The 18,361-nt window shown below is 54.8% G+C and overlaps 1 protein-coding gene across 1 annotated transcript; it reads right to left on the reverse strand.

The window, feature by feature from the left end:
* Positions 1-1,849: 1,849 nt before the first annotated feature.
* CD34 (CD34 molecule) lies at positions 1,850-17,690 on the reverse strand. Its single transcript, XM_058039982.1, has 8 exons — positions 17,484-17,690; positions 10,429-10,554; positions 9,290-9,558; positions 8,440-8,523; positions 5,707-5,854; positions 5,053-5,099; positions 3,902-4,066; positions 1,850-2,594 (listed from the first exon to the last, which is right to left on the reverse strand). Exons 1-8 carry the CDS (start codon positions 17,530-17,532, stop codon positions 2,394-2,396), a joined length of 1,089 nt encoding a protein of 362 aa, XP_057895965.1. The 5' UTR covers positions 17,533-17,690; the 3' UTR covers positions 1,850-2,393.
* Positions 17,691-18,361: the final 671 nt, after the last annotated feature.

An 18,361-nucleotide genomic window follows, 5' to 3' on the forward strand; every position in this document is an offset into this window, starting at 1 on the left:
CCAAAATGGCCCAAAATCGCAGCGGTGAGTGAGGCTGCAGGGGATGGTGAGGGGAGGGGGCAAGGAAGGGATGCAAGGGGGCTGATAAGGAAGGAATAATAAGAAAAACCTTTTTGGCTGGGCCAGGGCTGTTTGCACACAGGCAAAAAACTTCCTGAGCTGGAAGTGCAGCCTTTCCCTGCCTTTCCCTGCCTTTTTTTTCCCCCAGTCTTTTTTCCAGCCTTTCCCACCTTTTCCGCTGGCTCCGCACCGGCCCCGCTCCCGGCATTTCCCCCAATCTGCCTTCGGAGGAACCTTTTGTTTTGCCAGAGCCCTCGACTGTAACTTTATTGTCCCTGCCTGGCTGCAGGACATTCCCCGAGCTGCGAAAAGCAGCGCACCTGACGTTTGATTAGATCTGCAGCCCCTCGCGCTAATTAGATGAACAATTACCAGGAGAAAACCACCGGCCCCAGCATATCAGCCTTTCCCCGGGAATGCAATTTGGTTTTCCTGCATCCAGCCGGGCTGCCTGAGGTCAGGCTGCCCCAAAACACGAGCAGAGCCAGCCTGGGGGTGTCCCCTGAGGGTTCCTGCTGTGCTCATGCCAGGGGAGCAGCCTGGGGAGGGTCAGGAATCCCAGAGGGAATCAGGAATCCCAGAGGGAAACAGGAATCCCAGAGGGAATCAGGAATCAGGAGAGATCCCGTTCCCAAAGCTCCTGCCCTCAGTGCAGCTCCAGCATCTCCACCAGAGAAGGCTCCAAGGGCTTCCCTGTGTTCTCCTGTAAATTTTTGGGGCAGGAAATGTTGCTGGGTATTGCAGAGTGAGGGGAGCCCTCACAGAATCCCAGCATCACCGAGGTTGGAAAATCCCCCCAGGATCATCAATCCCCAGCCCAGAGCACTGGGTGCCACCTCCAGGTGCCACCTCCAGGGATGGGGACCACAAACCCCCCTGGTGCCACCTCCAGGTGCCACCTCCAGGGATGGGGACCCCAAACCCCCCTGGGCAGCCCCTGCCAAGGCCTGGCCACCCTTTCCACATTGAAATTCCTGCTGCTGCCCCTGCCCTGGTGCAGCTTCCCTGCTGCCAGGTCAAACCCCAGCCCTGCACATCACTCTGGAGCCTCTTTTGTTTTCTCAGGAATGAACTGGGCGTTTCAAACATCAAAAAAAACCCAAAAAAACAAAAAAACCCAAAAACAAATCAAACAAAGGAGGTGTAGCAGCCTACTGCACGTCACTCATCCTGCAGACGTTTTTTGGGAGAGGAATGTGCTCAGAGCAAGCCAGAGCCTTTAGTCATGGGCTTTCTGCTGGGAAAGAGCCTCCGTGAGAGGCGTTGTCCTCCCACCCTGCTGGCAGCAGCCAGGGCCACACATCCCGCAGGGATCAGCACTGCTGCTGCTCCAAGGACACAACGGAGAAACCGGCTTTCAGTACTTAATTATTTTTCTTTTTCAACCGGGATTATTTACAACGAGATCTGGGAGAAGCAATTCACACCAAAGCAAACAGCCTGGAATATTTTAATTGTGTTTAAGCGACTCTTGCACCCACAAAAAAAAAAAAACAAAACCAAAAAACCAAAAAACAGCCCCAGTACCAGATAAAATCCCTTCCCTCAGGTGTTCAGCACTGAGAGAAGGTTGGGATGAATTCACTCCTGCCCCAATTCCTGCCCCAGGCACCCACAGAGCCCTGCCCAGTGTTCTCCATCTCACCCAAGGGATGCATTGCCGGCTCTGCCTGTCACAGCCCCCAGCCCCTGGCAGGAAGAAGCTGGGGAAGGTTTTTCCCCCCTAAAAAACCTTTGGGACACAGTCCTGGTAGGGTTCAAAGAGAAAGAAGTTGACATTTCAGCCTTCAGTTCCATGTGGGAAGTTTTACGCACAGCTTCAGCTTCAGCAAATTCTGCTGGGGTAGGAAATAGAGGAGCCCTAAAGACAGGAAGGGGTTAAATGCCTGGTGGTCTCAGAAGAGGAAGAAGTCCTGCACTTAAACATAAAGATGAGATTATAAACAACTCTGTTAACCAAAACTATCTGAAACCTGAGAGGCTTTTGTCGCTGCAATCCCAATTTAACTACTTTGGACAGCCCTAACATATTGCTGCCAGAAACCTGGGCTGCCCGGAGCCAAACTCTGCCTCTGCCTGAGAGCTGGGGAGGCCAAAGGCCGCTGCCATTTGTCCCGGTGTTCTTCTGACAACAAGAGCAGAGAACAGCTGCACAAAACTGTCCCGTGCGGTCAGCGGGAGGAGGAGGAGGAGGAGAAGGAGCCGCTCTCTGGCAGCTCTGTCTCTCCGGGTGCTTTGGGCTGGTTTTGGAGTCCTTCACGGGGACGATGATGAGGATGCAGGAGGTTTGCGGTGCGCAGAGCCCTCCTGCGAGCCCCGGGCTCCGGGCGCGGTCACATCTCGGTGTCGGCGGGGCGGTGCTGCCGGCCCGAGTGCCCGTTCTGCGAGGCCGCGGGGCCCGTGCCCTTCTCCGGGCTGCCCCCGTTCGCCTTGGGCGGGTTCGGCTTCTCCTGCGGCTCCGCCGGCTCCTGCGAGGGCGACATCAGCAAGGTGTTCCCCTGGCTGCCGTTCTCCGCGTCGTAGGGGTCTTCAGCCTGGGGACAAGAGGGACACGGTGAGACGGGGACAGGGAGGCTGGGGCTGCCCACGGTGCCAGGCAGGAGGGACAGACAGACACAGGGCAGAGAAGGGGAGAAGAGGGCCTGAACCAACGTGGAGCAAGGAAACCACCCAGGAACTGCAGATTTTGGAACTGCGGTTTTTGGAGCTGTGGTTTTTGGAGCTGTGGTTTTTCCTGCAGCGCCTGCAAGAGAAGCTTTTTGTCAGGTTTTGCCGTTTTCTCCTAACCAGGTTTTGGAGCCACCCTTGCCTTGGGACAGAACCTCTGCTGGCCGCTTTGGCCAAGGAAAAAAATCACCATGGAATGGGAATGATGGAAATTTTCTCTTTTCCTTCCCTTCCCTTCCTTTGAAGTGCAGAGCTCGCTGCCAGCTGTGTGCAGCTCTGCAGGGCTGGGCGCTGCTGTTGCTGAGAGGAGCAGGTGCCCCTGGAGGAGCCAGGGCCTCCAAGGATTCCCCAGATGTTGTTCAGCCCTGGAATTGGCAATTCCCAGCTGGAATCCCCTCAGCAGCACCCAGCACTGTCCTGGCTGGACTCCGCTCAGTCTCTTTTCCATGGGTGGGCTGGACACGCCTCACCTGGAGCTGGGCACTGCCCGGGGCTCCCATGGCACACAGTGCCACTGCTGCCAGCCCCAGCGATGCCAGGCAGTGTCCCTGCCCCTGACACAGCATTTCCCAGCTCTGGGGAAATCCTCCCTGGGCAGGAAATGCCCCGATGGCCTTCCAGGACATGCTGGGCAGGGGTGGGGAAATCATGGCCTGGGTTCACTTTACACAGGGTCATGTCCCCAAAAATCACTGGAGGGGAGGAGTCCTCAGGGCCAGCCTGCCTGGGGAGGGGAGAATGGAAATAGGAAATTTCTGCCTCTTTCTTTCTTGATATGTTTTATTACCGTGGCTGGTGGGGAGAAGTTTCCTTTATTACAGCAGGGGTACAGACACGGGACTGACACAGGAATGGGAATTAATGGGGTGTCTCTGTTAATGACAGACTCGTGAGGTTTCAGGGGCTCTGGAGGGGTCTTGCTGGATGAGCTCTGGCTGCTGAGCACAAAGAAGTGTTAGACCTGTTAGATACGAGGGAAAAGGGCAGCGCTGCTGCTGCTGCAGGAGCTGATTTTGGAGAGGACAGAGGTTCCCCCTGTCCCTGTGCAATGCCCCTGCCCTGCCCAGGCTGGGGGCACCCAGGGGGTGAGTGCAGAGCCCCGGGGGTGGGCATCCCCCTGTGCTGCCCCCCGGGCTCCCCTCTAGCCGGGGCTCTGCCACCTGTAAGCACTGACCAGCCTCTGTCCCGCAGGGCTCCAGCTGCGCCGCCGCATCAGGAGACACCCGGCCAGCCCCAGCAGCGCCAGCAGCAGCCCCGAGGTCACCAGCGCGATCAGCGTCCTCCGCGACGAGTCCCGCCGGCCCCTGGGGCCCTCCTTCTGCAGGGATGCTATTCCCAACTGGAAAAAACACAACAGCACAGAGAGCCGCCGGTGGGACAAACAGGAAACGCTCGCATCTGCTGCACAGGCTTCGAACAATGCTGCTGTCACCTCCTTGGGGAGCCCTGCTGGCCCGGGCCTGGCTGCCCTCACAGGCTCCTTCCAGCCTGGCGTCTCCTGGGGCACAGGGAACTTTGGAATTTGGCCTCTGGAGCACAGCTGGGGTTTGGAGCACCTGGCTGAAATGTCTCTGATCATTGCTGCCCCAGCCCTGGCTGCCCTCACAGGCTCCTTCCAGCCTGGGTCTCCTGGGGCACAGGGAACTTTGGAATTTGGCCTCTGGAGCACAGCTGGGGCTTGGAGCACCTGGTTGAGATCTCTGTGAGCTCTGCTGCTCTGCTGCCCCAGCCCTCAAAGGCTCCTTTCCGTCCTGGGTCTCCCGTGGCACAGGGAACTTTGGCCTCTGGAGCACACCTGGGGTTTGGAGCACCTGGCTGAGCTCTCTCAGCTCTGCTGTTCCCACCCTGGGACACACCTGGGGCTCAGCCCCAGCCAGTGCCAGTCCCAGGGGAGGGCTGGGGGAGGAATTCATTAATGCCAGCCTGGACTTTGGAGAATCTGAGTGCCAACTGCATCCTGAGAGTTACTGCTGGGTCTAACTCTGCTGGGAAAGCATTTCAGCATTTACAGAGCCGTGGCACAGCTTGTGCTGCTTCTCTTGTGCTGCATCCCTAGTGGTCAGCTCCAATCACGGAATCCCAGGCTGGTTTGGACCTTTAAAATCACCCAGTGCCACCCCTGCCATGGCAGGGACACCTTCCACTGCCCCAGGGCTCCAACCCTGCCCTGCCTTGGGCACTTCAGGGGTCCCTGCACTCCTCAGGCACCCCCAGACTGGAGGCAGGTCCCAGTCTCAGCCCGTCCCCAGCCTCAGCTGAGCAGCCACAGCTCTCAGCGCCCTGGCCAGGCACATTCTGCAGCCAAATTTGCTTAAGGGATTTTACCTTTTCCCTGTGGGACTTCTGGAGCGTGTTCAGGAGTTTGTCAGGGTCTGCAAGGTTCAAAACAGGAGAGCACATCCCACATGTTACACACATTAAATATATCCATCACACATGTCACACACGTTAAATATGTCCATCACACACATGTTACACACATTAAATATATCCATCACACATGTCACACACATTAAATATGTTCATCACACACATGTTACACACATTAAATATATCCATCACACATGTCACATACATTAAATATGTTCATCACACACATGTTACACACATTAAATATATCCATCACACATGTCACACACATTAAATATGTTCATCACACACATGTTACACACATTAAATATATCCATCACACATGTCACACACATTGAATGTTCATGACCTTACGCACACACACACACACACTCCAGCCATGAATCACCCCCTCTGCAGCTCAGGGCACACCAAGGAGCCTGGCTGAGCACAGGGGATGCTCCTGAGGCAGTTCCACAGCCCCAGGGGTGCAGCAGGAGCCCAGCAGAAGGAGCAGAATTGCAGAGAGGTTTCTCCTCCCAGGATCTGCCTCACAGCCCTGCCCCACAGGGAAGGAGCCCTGTCCCACTGCCCACACCATGATCTGAGCCAAGGAATGCCCTCACTGACCTTTCTCCCCTTTGAGGATGAGGAGCAAGCAGTCCCTGTCCAGGCTGGATGGGGTGAGTTTGATCTCACAGGGGGACTCCACGCTGTGGGTTCTGTTTTCACACACTGCTTGCCATAAATCTGACCCCTTCCTCTCCACAAAGTGTTCCTGCCAAAATTTCGGAGAGAGCAGCCATTAGTCCAAGCAAACTGAGCAATTCTCTGCCTCGGCCATGCTGGTGGAGGTGTTGTGCTTTCCCATTTGGATTTTGGTGTCCCACAAAGCTGAGCTGGGTGTCAGACCCTCCCCTGCCCAACACCTTGGAGGTGGAGGTGCTCATTTCTCATGTCTTAACTTAATGAGAATAAATTAAATGCAGGTATTGTTAGCAACTCCTGAAAATGGCATTTAAACAAAGCTAAATTTAGGCTCTGAATCGCATGGCAAGTCTCCCCAGTTTTTGGGCTGGAACAACTGAAGAGCTCTATTGTTTCAGAGTCCCAGGCAGGGGCTGGGAAAGGAGGGAAATAACAAAGAAGCATTGAGCCTTCCTGTTTAGGAAATGTCTTCAATGTTTTTGCTAGGTTGCTGATCAAAGGCTAGGTAAAAAACCACATTTCTCACATTTTAGAGCTGCACTGACTCTGGGGGCGGGGAGAGGAAGAGGAGTGAGGATCTGCAGCCTTTGTGGGCTGGTTTCTGCATCAGACAGGATGAGATTTCCCCTTGGGGATATTCTCAGGCACAGCCAGGCTCACAGGCAGAGCCCAGCTTTGCCAAACCCTGCTCAGCCCCCCTGTGCCCACCCCAGAGCCAGAGACAGCTCCGCTGAGCCCTTACACACATTAAATCTGTTCATGCTGGGCTGGTCCCACCCTGGGGCTGTGGAAGGGAGAATCCCCCTGTCCTGTCCTGCTCTGTCCTGCTCTGTGCCCTCCTCTGTGCCCAGAGCCATCCCCAGGTCCCTCCATCCTCTGGAAGTGCCAGAATCCAGAAACTCCTCCACGGGAGAACAACAAACAAATCACTTTCAGCTGTTTCTATAGAGCTTGGCTGGGGGGGGGGGGGAGGAAGGCCAAGATGGAACAAGAGACCCAAGTGTGTATTTTCCTTTCTGAGCTGTGGAAAGAACTCATCGGAGTGTCAGAGTTTCCCTCTGCAATTAGCAGCTCCCGGTGCCAGCTGATTGCTCATTTGCCTCGGGAAAGGCCAGGGGGAGAGAGGGACACAGGTCCTGCCAGGACTGCTCTGCTCTGGCTCCAGGTCCTGCCAGCGAGACAGAAACTTTAAGGAATTTAGAGATTTAGAGGAGCGGAGATTTTAGTTAGAGATAAGCTTTATTGGAGTGAATTAAAATAAATGGGTAGGCCTTGATGAAGTTAAGAGTTAGTGGTTAACTAATAATTGATTGCTTGTCAGCACAATGTTTGCTTAGCTGGGTTTATAATGAAGAATATAGAAATTGATAAATAGCTTTTGGGAACATAAGACAATTGTTTTTAGGAACATGGGACAATTGTTTTTAGGAACATAAGACAATTGTTGGACTCCTCTGTTCTGAAACCAATTGAAGACGAGGAATGGGAGTTTACCAATGGGTTCATTTGTTATATAAAGGCCAGAACGAGGCAGATTTCATTTACTTCCTCATTTTGGGACCCCTCCCCATGCAAGGGACCACTGACCCATTTCAAGGAACAAACTGCTCATGCTTAATAGCTCTTGAACTAATTACCATAGGAAGTGGGGAATGGGATGTACCAAAGTTATGAATATGCATTTGTGTTTTGGGTATTCAATACTTGTAGAGATAAAAGGACTCTGTAATCATCTGTAAATTGCAGTGTGTATTTGGGAGCTATCCCACAATAAACATCCACTTTCCAGCTCTAAACTGTCAGAGAGTTTTTGTCCATCACAGTTGAATATCAGTACTAGATCAATATCCATATTTTTAATAAATCTCCAGGAGCTGCCTGGTCCCACCCGGGGCTGGGGAGGGCTCTGCTGAGGGGACAGCCCTGCTATGGAGGGGCTGCACAGCCGGCCTGCAGCAAAGCTGACTTAATAAAATAAATAACAACTGATGATTTTCCAGTGTATCCGTAGCAAGGAAGAAGACAAGGCCGTCAGCATGGGAGCAGGTCAGAAAAGACACATGAAAATCTTTGTAAGCTGACTCTGTGCATAAGTAGATGTGTGTATGTGCCTCATTAAATTTCTGTAAAACTTTTGCCAATCATATTGACGTTAATTTCTTTGCACCAATGAATATCCAGTGGGAGAGGTTTTTCCCCCCACCCCGGTGGGTGATTTAAACCTCCCTCCTCCAGCTTAAACCCCCCTGTTCTGTCACAAATTCCCCATTTTCGGTGCTCAAGGCCAAGGATGGTCACAGAGAGCCTGGAGTCCCCTCGGGAGCTGCTGGTGACACCGAGCAGCTCCTTGCAATGCCCTGTTTTCTTTCCTAGGGCACTTGGCAAGACAAAAAAAGGCACTTTTGTTTCCAGCAGGGAAGAGGAAGGAGAAGAACAAAGGCAGCTTCCTGTCGGACACGGTGGGAGACGCTTTAGAAGCCGAGCTGAGCCCTGAGCTCAAAGGGAAAAGGAGAATTTGTGCAGCTGGGAGGGCGCGTTTCCCCCGGAACCCTTTGGGATCCCTCTGGGACCCCCCCAGGGGTGACTGCTGGAGCCCCCCACCCCAAAGAGCCCCCAGGAGGGTCTGGGTGACCCCAGGGCTGCAGGGACACTCACGCAGGTGCTGGACTCGTTGAGCTGCAGGCAGATGGCCCCGGCGGTGTCACCCGCATCCCTGGCACTGTGGCAGCTGATGGCAGGCTGGGGGGAGAGCACAGGGGTGTCAGAGCCATGTTGGGGTGTCAGGGCCCTGCTGGGGTGTCAGGGCTGTGCTGGGGTGTCAGAGCCATGTTGGGGTGTCTGTCAGGGCCATGCTGGGGTGTCAGGGCCATGTTGGGGTGTCAGGGCCCTGCTGGGGTGTCAGGGCTGTGCTGGGGTGTCAGAGCCATGTTGGGGTGTCAATGCCATGCTGGGTGTCAATGCCATGCTGGGGTGCCTGTCAGAGCCCTGCTGGATGTCAATGCCATGCTGGGGTGTCAGGGCCATGCTGGGGTGTCAATGCCATGCTGGGGTGTCTGTCAGAGCCCTGCTGGGGTGTCAGGGCCATGCTGGGGTGTCAATGCCATGCTGGGTGTCAGGGCCATGCTGGGGTGTCAATGCCATGCTGGGTGTCAATGCCATGCTGGGGTGTCAATGCCATGCTGGGGTGTCTGTCAGGGCCATGCTGGGGTGTCAATGCCATGCTGGGGTGTCAATGCCATGCTGGGGTGTCAGGGCCATGCTGGGTGTCAATGCCATGCTGGGGTGTCTGTCAGAGCCCTGCTGGGGTGTCAATGCCATGCTGGGGTGTCAATGCCATGCTGGGGTGTCAGGGCCATGCTGGGTGTCAATGCCATGCTGGGGTGCCTGTCAGAGCCCTGCTGGATGTCAGGGCCATGCTGGGGTGTCAATGCCATGCTGAGGTGTCTGTCATAGCCCTGCTGGGGTGCCAGCCCCAGCCCAGCCTCCCCATGTACCCCCTCCTCACCTGGGGGCTGCTGCTGGCCATGGGCAGGGCTGTGGTGGCACCAGGGACATCGGGGTGCTCCGAGGTGCCCGCAGGGCTGGGGGTGCCCGAGGTCTCTGCCCTGTCCCCGGGCTGGGTCGGGGGGCTCTGGCTCGTGGGGAGCCCCGGGCTGCCCTGGGGGCCCAGGGAGGAGCCTGGCAGGGATGTGGGGGCCAGGCTGGGCTGGGGGCTGCTGTTCAGCTGGCCAAGGAGCTCTGAGGACGCCGTGGTGGCCCCGGAGGTGGCGGTGGCTGCAGATTGGAGGAAATGCAGAGAGAAGGGCTCAGGAGGAACCCTGAGAGCTCAGTGTGTGACAGATATTGATCTGTCAGAGGCAGCTCCAGGAGCCTTTGGCTCTCCAGGGAAAGCTCATTAGCCCCGGTTCTGCTAATTCTGCCTAATTCTGCCGAATTACACACACCCACAGCTGGGGGACAGTGGGGTCATTTCTGGGTGACACTGGCCACCCCCAGCATCACCCCCAGCTCCTCCCTGGCCCTGAGGCTGCCGGAGCAGGCTCTGATCCCAAACCGCACCAGGGAAAGGCTCCCTGCACCCTCCCATCCCTCCAGAGCCTGAGCTGGGGCTCCCATCCTGGAACCCCAGACTGGTTTGGGCTGGAGGGACCTCAAAGCCCACCCAGCGTCCCCCCAGCCATTCCAGGGACACCCTCCCCTGTCCCAGGTGCTCCCAGCCCCATCCAGCCTGGCCTGGGACATCGCAGGGCTCCAGGGGCAGCCCCAGCTGCTCTGGGAATTCCATCCCAGCCCCTGCCCACCCTGCCGGGGAACAATTCCTGCCCAAAATCTGATTTAAACCTCCCCCCTCCAGCTTAAAGCCATTCCCCCTCATCCTCTCCTCCCAAAGGCGCTCCCGCAGGTGGCTCCCCCAACACGTGTGGAGAGATGAACATCCCTGAGCTCTTGGTTCTGACCGGGATGGGGCTGAGGCGCCTGGGCTGGGTGACCCCAGGTGGGGTTTTTTGGGTGGAATTAAACCTCGTGGCCACGCTCAGGCTCTTTTGCTGAGAGCACAAACCGTGCCTTAGCCAGCACCCTACAAACCCGATTATTGGCACAGGGGCTCCCAGGGGTGACAGAGGGAGCCCGGGCAGGGGTTACCAGAGGCTGGCTTGGCGCTGCTGCTGTCCCCCGTGGCCGTGGTGGCAGCGCTGTCCCCCGCTGTCCCCCGGCTGCTGTCCCCTCCCGTGGGGCTGGGGGTGGCCGTGGTGCTCCCGGCAGCGCAGCCTGTGGGGAGAGGGGCTCTCAGGAGCAGGAAAGGTGCAGCTGCCCTCCCAAAGAAACCCCCGGGGCACGCCTTGGAGAGCGCGGAAAATGCATGTATCTTATGGTTGGCTTTTGGCAAAAATTCAAATGAATATTATATGTGTTGTGTTAATTCTGTGTTAACTAACGCAGAATTAGTTAATTAAAATTAGTGTTGATGGTGTGTTAGTTCTCTTAAGTAGTGTGTTAAATACAGTTTTAGGTTATAAAAATTGTTAAAATAGAAACGATGATATGCAGGATACTTTCTTTAAAAGGAAGGACTCGCAGCGAGATAGCAGCCGCAGGACACCTGAATCTTTCAGAGAAAGAGAATTTTTTGCCCCATTATCAGAATAAATGAATTTCTTCCCGCCTCGAAGTTAGGATTTGGAGGAAAAAGCTGACACTGCCCAGACAGAACCCTGTGTTTGAATGGAATTTATGCCCCATGTATGAAGTGTATGAATATGCAACAGGCTGTTGATTTTAAGGGTTAATCCTTTGTTAATTGTGTCCTTTTTCAGGCTCGTGTTGCCCAGAAAAAGGTACCCAGCCTGTCCATAACTCTTTGTCTTTATTGTCTCATATTGTCCTAATTCAAATTGTCCAAATTATTATTCCTCTAGTTGTATTACTATTTTTATAGCCATTTTACTACTATCAAACTTTTAAAACTTTAAAAACATGCGATTGGCGTTTTTCGCAGAGAGGCTCAGGGGTGAAACTTTTCATTCACGAGCAGCAGAGTCTGGTGCAGCCCTGAGGGGCTCCAGGCCTTCCAGAGGAGGAGGAGGAGGAGGAGGAGGAGGAGGAGGAGGAGGAGGAGAGGCTCTATGCTCACCCCAGCCCAGCCCCAGCTCGCTGCTGGATGCACAAAGCGCTGCACAAAGCTCTGGATTTCAGAGCAGTTTGGGTTTGTAATCCTGGGAGGGGAGAACCAAGCCTTGGAAGAGATCACTGGTGTGCCTCGGGATAGATAAGTTGGATTTACAGTTGCAGGCACAATCTCAAAGTAAATAGAAACATTCCCACTGGCTTGGGATCAGCCCTGACTCATGAGCGAAAACATCTTTGGAGGTAAAGCAGAATGTTTGGAGGGTGGCTTGCTGTTCTAACCTAAAGTTTATATATTGCTTCCTGCTGCCTCACAGAGATGACACTTCCAGCTTTTCCTCCTGCAATGAGCTGTGTGAGTCAATGAAAATGCATTTCTCAGCTTCTCTCCCTAGGATCTATTCCCACTTTAGCAAACAGCTCCAGTCTCTACCCCAGGGCTCCTGCTGTTTAAGATTCTTATCCAGGCACTAAAGAGAAAGTCATACAGAATGTGTTGTTTCATTTGCAGCTGTGCCCAGGGGAGCCCCAGCTCCGAGAAGAGTTACTTCATCCTCCCAAACCACCCTGAGAGATGGAGCAGCTCTGGCAGGTCCTGGGCAGGATCTGCTGCCATGGAACAGCTCTGGGAGCTGGGCATGGGCCTGGCAGGAGCTGCTCTTGGCTGGGTCAGCTCCACAGAGCCTGGAGGGCTTGGGAAGGGCAAAGCCTGAGGGCTCTGGGGTTGGTTTTGGGAAGGGCAAAGCCTGAGGGCTCTGGGGTTGGTTTTGCTGTGGGTGGCAGAGGCAGAGCTGCTGGTCCTGCTGGGGGAGGCTGGGGAAATGTGGGGCTCAGATTGGTCCTGTGGGGCTGCCCACACTGCTGCTGCCCACCCTGATCTATCCCATCCTGATCTATCCTTTCTATCCTTCCTGTCCATCCCATTCTATTCATCCTATCCTATCCATCCCATCCATCTCATCCATCCCATCCATCTCATCCATCCTGATCCATCCCATCCATCCTGATCCATCCTGATCCATCCTATCCATCCCATCCTGATTCATCCCATTCTGATCCATTTACCCTTCCTATCCTATCCATCCTATCCACCCCATCCTGACCCATCCCATTCATCCCATCCTGATCCATCCTGATCAATCCCATCCCATCCCTCCCACCCCTCCTGGGCTGCAGCTGCTCGGGGGGCCCTGCTGAGGCTCAGTGCAGGTGTCTGGAGCTGCACTTTGGGTTCTGGCACAGCTTTAGCTCAGGGGGAGAAGTTGCTCCTTCTCCAAGGCAGCTCAGTTCCAGCTGCTGAAGTCACTGAGTTTTCCTGCTGACTTTTAGCAAATGAAAAGCAGGAGGCAGGACTGGTGCCCAGAGCAGGGAGCAGCCCAGAGGCAGGGCCAGGCTTTGGGCAGAGCCAGGCTTTGGGCAGAGCCAGGCTTTGGGCAGGGCCAGGCTTTGGGCAGGCTTTGGGCAGGGCCAGGCTTTGGGCAGGCTTTGGGCAGGGCCAGGCTTTGGGCAGAGCCAGGCTTTGGGCAGAGCCAGGCTTTGGGCAGGGCCAGGCTTTGGGCAGGCTTTGGGCAGGGCCAGGCTTTGGGCAGAGCCAGGCTTTGGGCAGAGCCAGGCTTTGGGCAGGGCCAGGCTTTGGGGAGAGCCAGGCTTTGGGGAGAGCCAGGCTTTGGGCAGGGCCAGGCTTTGGGCAGGGCCAGGCTTTCGGGAGAGCCAGGCTTTGGGCAGGGCCAGGCTTTGGGCAGGCTTTGGGGAGAGCCAGGCTTTGGGCAGAACCAGGCTTTGGGCAGAGCCAGGCTTTGGGCAGGGCCAGGCTTTGGGCAGGGCCAGGCTTTGGGCAGAGCCAGGCTTTGGGCACAACTTGAATTCTCACATCCCCAGAACAATGCAGCCCTGCCGTGACCTCCCCGAGTGCCAGAGCCACCCAAGCACCTCTGAACTCCTCCAGATGTTTGCAGAGCGCCCCAGGTACTCCTCATCAAAGCCCTTTCCACACTGAATATTGGACTGGAGGCCTGGCTGCTGCTCAGTGTAGTTTGGCAGAGGAGCTGTCACTTTGGATTTCTTTTTCTTGCTTTCTTGGAGCGTGTGCAGGAGCTTTTGCACAAAACATGGATCAGGGGATTTTATGAAATCTTTGGGCTCATGAGATAAATAATGATGCAGATGTGGGCTGGATAATCCACGTGGTGCTCAGCTGAAGAGGGTTATTTATTGCAGCATGCATTTTTAATGACTTTATTAAACTTTGTCAGTTTGTTAGGATTGAGGGTTTAAAGTTTAAGCCAAGCTATTTATTAACCTGGGAGAAATCTTCACCTGGCAATGCAAGCACGTGCAGGAGCAAAACCATGCAGAAATGGGAAAGAAAATTGCACTTCCCAGCACCCATTGTGTTCACCCACCCAGGGTTTAAAAAGAAAATGATTTTTTAAGGATATTTTAGTAACGAGGCTTAGGAAGGATCTTGGATTGAATAAAGAAAAGGCAACAATATAAATGTTAAACTTGCTCCAAGACTCATCCCTGAGCGCTCAGCCAGGGCCACAGAAAAGCTCTGCAGTGGCAAAGGTTCAGGAAAGGGGAGGGAAGTTTCCATCACTGCGTCCCAGTCCTGACCCACAGCAAACAGGACTGAGGGAGCTGAATCCCACTGGGCACCTCTGGGCAAGACCTGAGATCTGATCCTGCCTCAGATCCCCTGGTTCACCTCTGGCAAAGCCTCTGCTCAGACTTGGGCTCCTTGGGCACCAGGGCAGCTCCTCAGCTCTGCCTTTAACAAAGATTATTGCAATAAACAGAGTTTGTTCCCCAGCTCTGCCTTTAACAGAGATTATTGCAATAAACAGAGTTTGTTCCCTAGCTCTGCCTTTAACAGAGATTATTGCAATAAACAGGGTTTGTTCCCCAGCTCTGCCTTTAACAGAGATTATTGCAATAAACAGAGTTTGTTCCCCAGCTCTGCCTTTAACAGAGATTATTGCAATAAACAGGGTTTGTTCCCCAGCTCTGCCTTTAACAGAGATTATTGCAATAAACAGAGTTTGTTCCCCAGCTCTGGGCTGGGATGCAGAGAAGGAGCTCTGAAGCTGGGGGATGCAGGAGAGGAGGGCAAATGGACTGAGGGATGCAGGAGAGGAGGGTAAATGGACTGAGGGATGCAGGAGAGGAGGGTAGATGGACTGTGGGATGCAGGAGAGGAGGGTAAATGGACTGAGGGATGCAGGAGAGGACGGTAGATGGACTGAGGGATGCAGGACAGGAGGGTAAATGACCGAGGGATGCAGGAAGGCAGCTCTGGGCTGGGATGCAGAGCCCTGGCGCCGCAGCCAGCCCCGGCTCCCCCCAGCAGCCCCTCCAAGCCCTCCAGCCGGCATTACTCATGCCTCTGCAGCTCCCAGCCATGTGGCAGGAATTCAAGCGGGTGGAGCCCTCTTCCCTCTGGAAATATCTGATAAAAACGCCTCCCCTCCCCCTTTTCCTTGGCCCAGACAGGATGTGGGTGTGGGGCCGGGGCCGGGGGCCGGGGGAGCCCCCCGAGCTGCCCCAGCACAGCCCAGCTGCTGCTGCAGCCTTGCCTTGGGGCCGGGGCCTCTGGGGCAGCCCAGCACCTTCCCGGGGCTGGGATTGCTCCTGGCTGGAGCAGCAGCCTCCAAAGGATGTTGAACTCGAGCAGCTGGAAGCTTTAAAGTCTCTTTTTCCTTTCCTGATGTTCAGGACTTTTGTAAGTGTTGCAGAAGGAGTGGAGGAAGGAAAGGACGTGTGAAAATGGCGAGGGAAGAGACTTTTCTAAAAGTTAAGGTTGGCAGAGAGGAATGAAAAACATATAAAGAAGAAAGATGAAAGGTTAAGTGAAAGAGTAAAGTGTTTTTATTGGGTACAAATACAGCTGAGCCTCCCAGTTCCGCGCTCACTGTGAGACGAGCACAGGACAGCTCTCCATGTGCTTCATCCATCCCCAGCTCTCCAGCACAGGCTGCTCACAGCATCCTCCCGGGGGCTTGGGAGGGGCTGGGAGCTGCAGAGCACTCTGCAGAGCAGGGGTGGCTGCAAACCCTTCCTTGGAACTGGGGAGGAACCCCACGGAACCAGGCAGAGGGAGCAGTTCCAGGGATTTGGGCTTTCCCAGGGGATTTTCCCCGTGGAGTTGGACCGGGCTGGATCCTGGCGCAGCATCCCAGAGCCCAAACTGCATCCTGCCCACAGCACAGCCCCACAGCACACCTGCAGGCTCCTGCCCTGTCCCGGTGTGGGATTTTCCCTGTAAAACACGTTCCTTTAGCTGGAGGAGCCCTGGCAGCTGCTCCACCCTCAGCAGCGCTGCCAGGAGCAGCCCCAGCCCAAAGCAGAGCTGGGATTTCCAGGGCAGCTGCTCAAATGGAGCCTTGGATGGATCCTCTGGGACTCCCCACGGGCTCAGGAACCAGCAGAGCCCCAGGGAGGATTTTTCCCAGCAGTTACACCGAGGAGAAGCCAAACTCCTCCACCTTGCAGGCAGGAATATCCTGCAGGAGTGACGGGCAGGCGCATTTTGCACAAAGCATTAAAGCCTCTGCAGCCCACAAGCTTTATCCTTCCAAAATCTGAGCTTTTTATCCCTTTTCCATCACTTTTGTTTTGTGCTCAAGGTTTGGAACTGGGGGTTTGAAGCCCGAGCTTTGCCTCACACCTTTGTCTCACACCCTCGCTCGCCTCAGCCCAACCACACAGCCCTGAATGTCATTTTTCTCACATAAAATTGGGTTTTTTATTCAATTCCTTTCAAATTAACACAGACCGGAGGGTCAGCCAGCGGCTCAGGTGAGCAATTTACCTGGGCAGCCAGGGGAGCATGAAAGGAGCTCTGTGAAAGAGGAGAACAAAACCCAGTGAATTCCTGCAATAGATCTCCTCGCTCCCATTCGTGTGAGCAAGAAAAAAATCACATTTGAGGAGACACCCGCAGGCTCCTGGCTGCTGTCCCAGCACACCAGGCAACACACAGAGCGCTGCTTCACTTTTTTAGTCCTTTTTTATTACCTCATGGCTGTTGGGTTTGGGACAAAAATGATAATATTTCCCTAAAACACAACCCTTTAAAAAGTAGCACCTAGAGAAAATCTCGGCGCTGCTATTCATCGCTTCGCACGATGAATATTTGAAGAGCTGCAATAGGAGATTTTAATATTTATGGAGGCTCATTTGATTTTCAGCAAATGTTTAGTTCCAACCACAAAACAAAAGCGTGGCTCATTTACACCAGAGCAGGCTGAGAGACAGCTTGAACTGTGGCTGCACTCTGCCTGTGTGCAGGGACGCCTCCTCGTGTTACCCAGGAGTTTGTGGGGGGCTTTACCCCCATTCCTGTCCCTTTCTGAGGTTTTGGGGTGGAACTGAACCCCAAACTCGTGGAGAAGCATCTTCCCCCCATCTGCTGCTCCCAGGAGTTTGTTGGGCAGTTTTATCCCCATCCCAAACTCCTGGAGAAGCATCTTCCCCCCGTCTGCCGCTCGCAGGAGTTTGTGGGGAGCTTTATCCCCATTCCTGTCCCCTTTCTGTGTTTTTGGGGTGGAAATTAACCCCAAACTCCTGGAGGAGCATCTTCCTCCCAAGCTGCTGCTCCCAGAAGTTTGTGGGGGGCTTTACCCCCATTCCTGTCCCTTTCTGTGTTTTTGGGGTGGAAATTAACCCCAGACTCCTGGAGGAGCATCTTCCCCCTGTCTGCTGCTCCCAGGAGTTTGTGGGGGGCTTTACCCCCATTCCTGTCCCTTTCTGTGTTTTTGGGGTGGAAATTAACCCCAGACTCCTGGAGGAGCATCTTCCCCCTGTCTGCTGCTCCCAGGAGTTTGTGGGGGGCTTTACCCCCATTCCTGTCCATTTCTGAGGTTTTGGGGTAGAGCTGAACCCCAAACTCGTGGAGAAGCACCTTCCCCCCATCTGCTGCTCCCAGGAGTTTGTTGGGCAGTCCCATCCCCATTCCTGTCCCTTTCTGAGGTTTTGGGGTGGAAATCAACCCCAAACTCCTGGAGGAGCATCTTCAGGAGCTGCCCCACGCCCTGTCCCTGCTGCCACCCGGCCTCGGGGCCATCAGTACTCACCAGCCAGCTCCAGCAGGCAGAAGATGCAGAGCAGCTGCCCCCACTCCATGGCCGTGGGATTCCCAAAGCCTTTCCCTGCTCCGGGGCAGCTCCTGGGCTGCTCAGTCCCGCAGCAGCTCTGAGCTCATGCGGCTTGGTTGGAGTTCAAGCCTTTGAGATCACTCGAAGCTGCTGGGGTGGGTTTCTCTTCAGGGGTTGTGCCTGTGCTCCGGGACGGCGAGGTGGAGTTTCTGGGCTTTGATTTCCCAGTTTTTATACAGTTCGTGGCAACCTCGCTATCACTTAGGTAATTTTCTCCTCCCCGCTTTCCTGCCAGCAGCTTCAAAACAAACAAAAGATCAGCCCTCTCCCCAGCAAAGGATCCCAAAGGCTGCCTGGGATTAACTCTTTCCTGAGGGCTGCTGCTTTCCTGTCCAGGGAGGGCAGGGACACAGCCTGGTGCAGCTGGAGGCAGGGACTGCAGCCCAAACTGCAGCTGAGCTCCTTCAGAGCAAAGCAAGCACAGCCCGAGGAGAGCAGGGATGTGGGGAAACCCAGGTCCAGCCCAGAGAGCCCCAAGCGTGGTCCTGGCACCGTGGGAAGCAGGGGAATGCTGGAAATGGGCTTCAGAATCAGAGATTTTCCCAGCAAATTAAGCAGGGAGCTGAAGGATGCGAAATCATCGCTGGGCTGAGCAGAAGTGACTCCATTAGCTCCACTAAATCAACTCCAGTCAAACAGGGAGCACGAAGCAGATGGGTCAGAGAAGGTCTGGGGCAGGGGAAAAACCAAAAGGAAGAAGTTTTGGCATGGAAGCTGGAGCAGGATGGGAGAGCAGGAAGAACCCACAGGCAAAGGGTTTGGCATGGTACCTGGAGCAGGAGCAGGACGGCAGAGCA

Source organism: Melospiza georgiana, chromosome 23 (genome assembly GCF_028018845.1).
Source record: "Melospiza georgiana isolate bMelGeo1 chromosome 23, bMelGeo1.pri, whole genome shotgun sequence".
In the NCBI taxonomy this organism is placed as follows: Eukaryota; Metazoa; Chordata; class Aves; order Passeriformes; family Passerellidae; genus Melospiza; species Melospiza georgiana.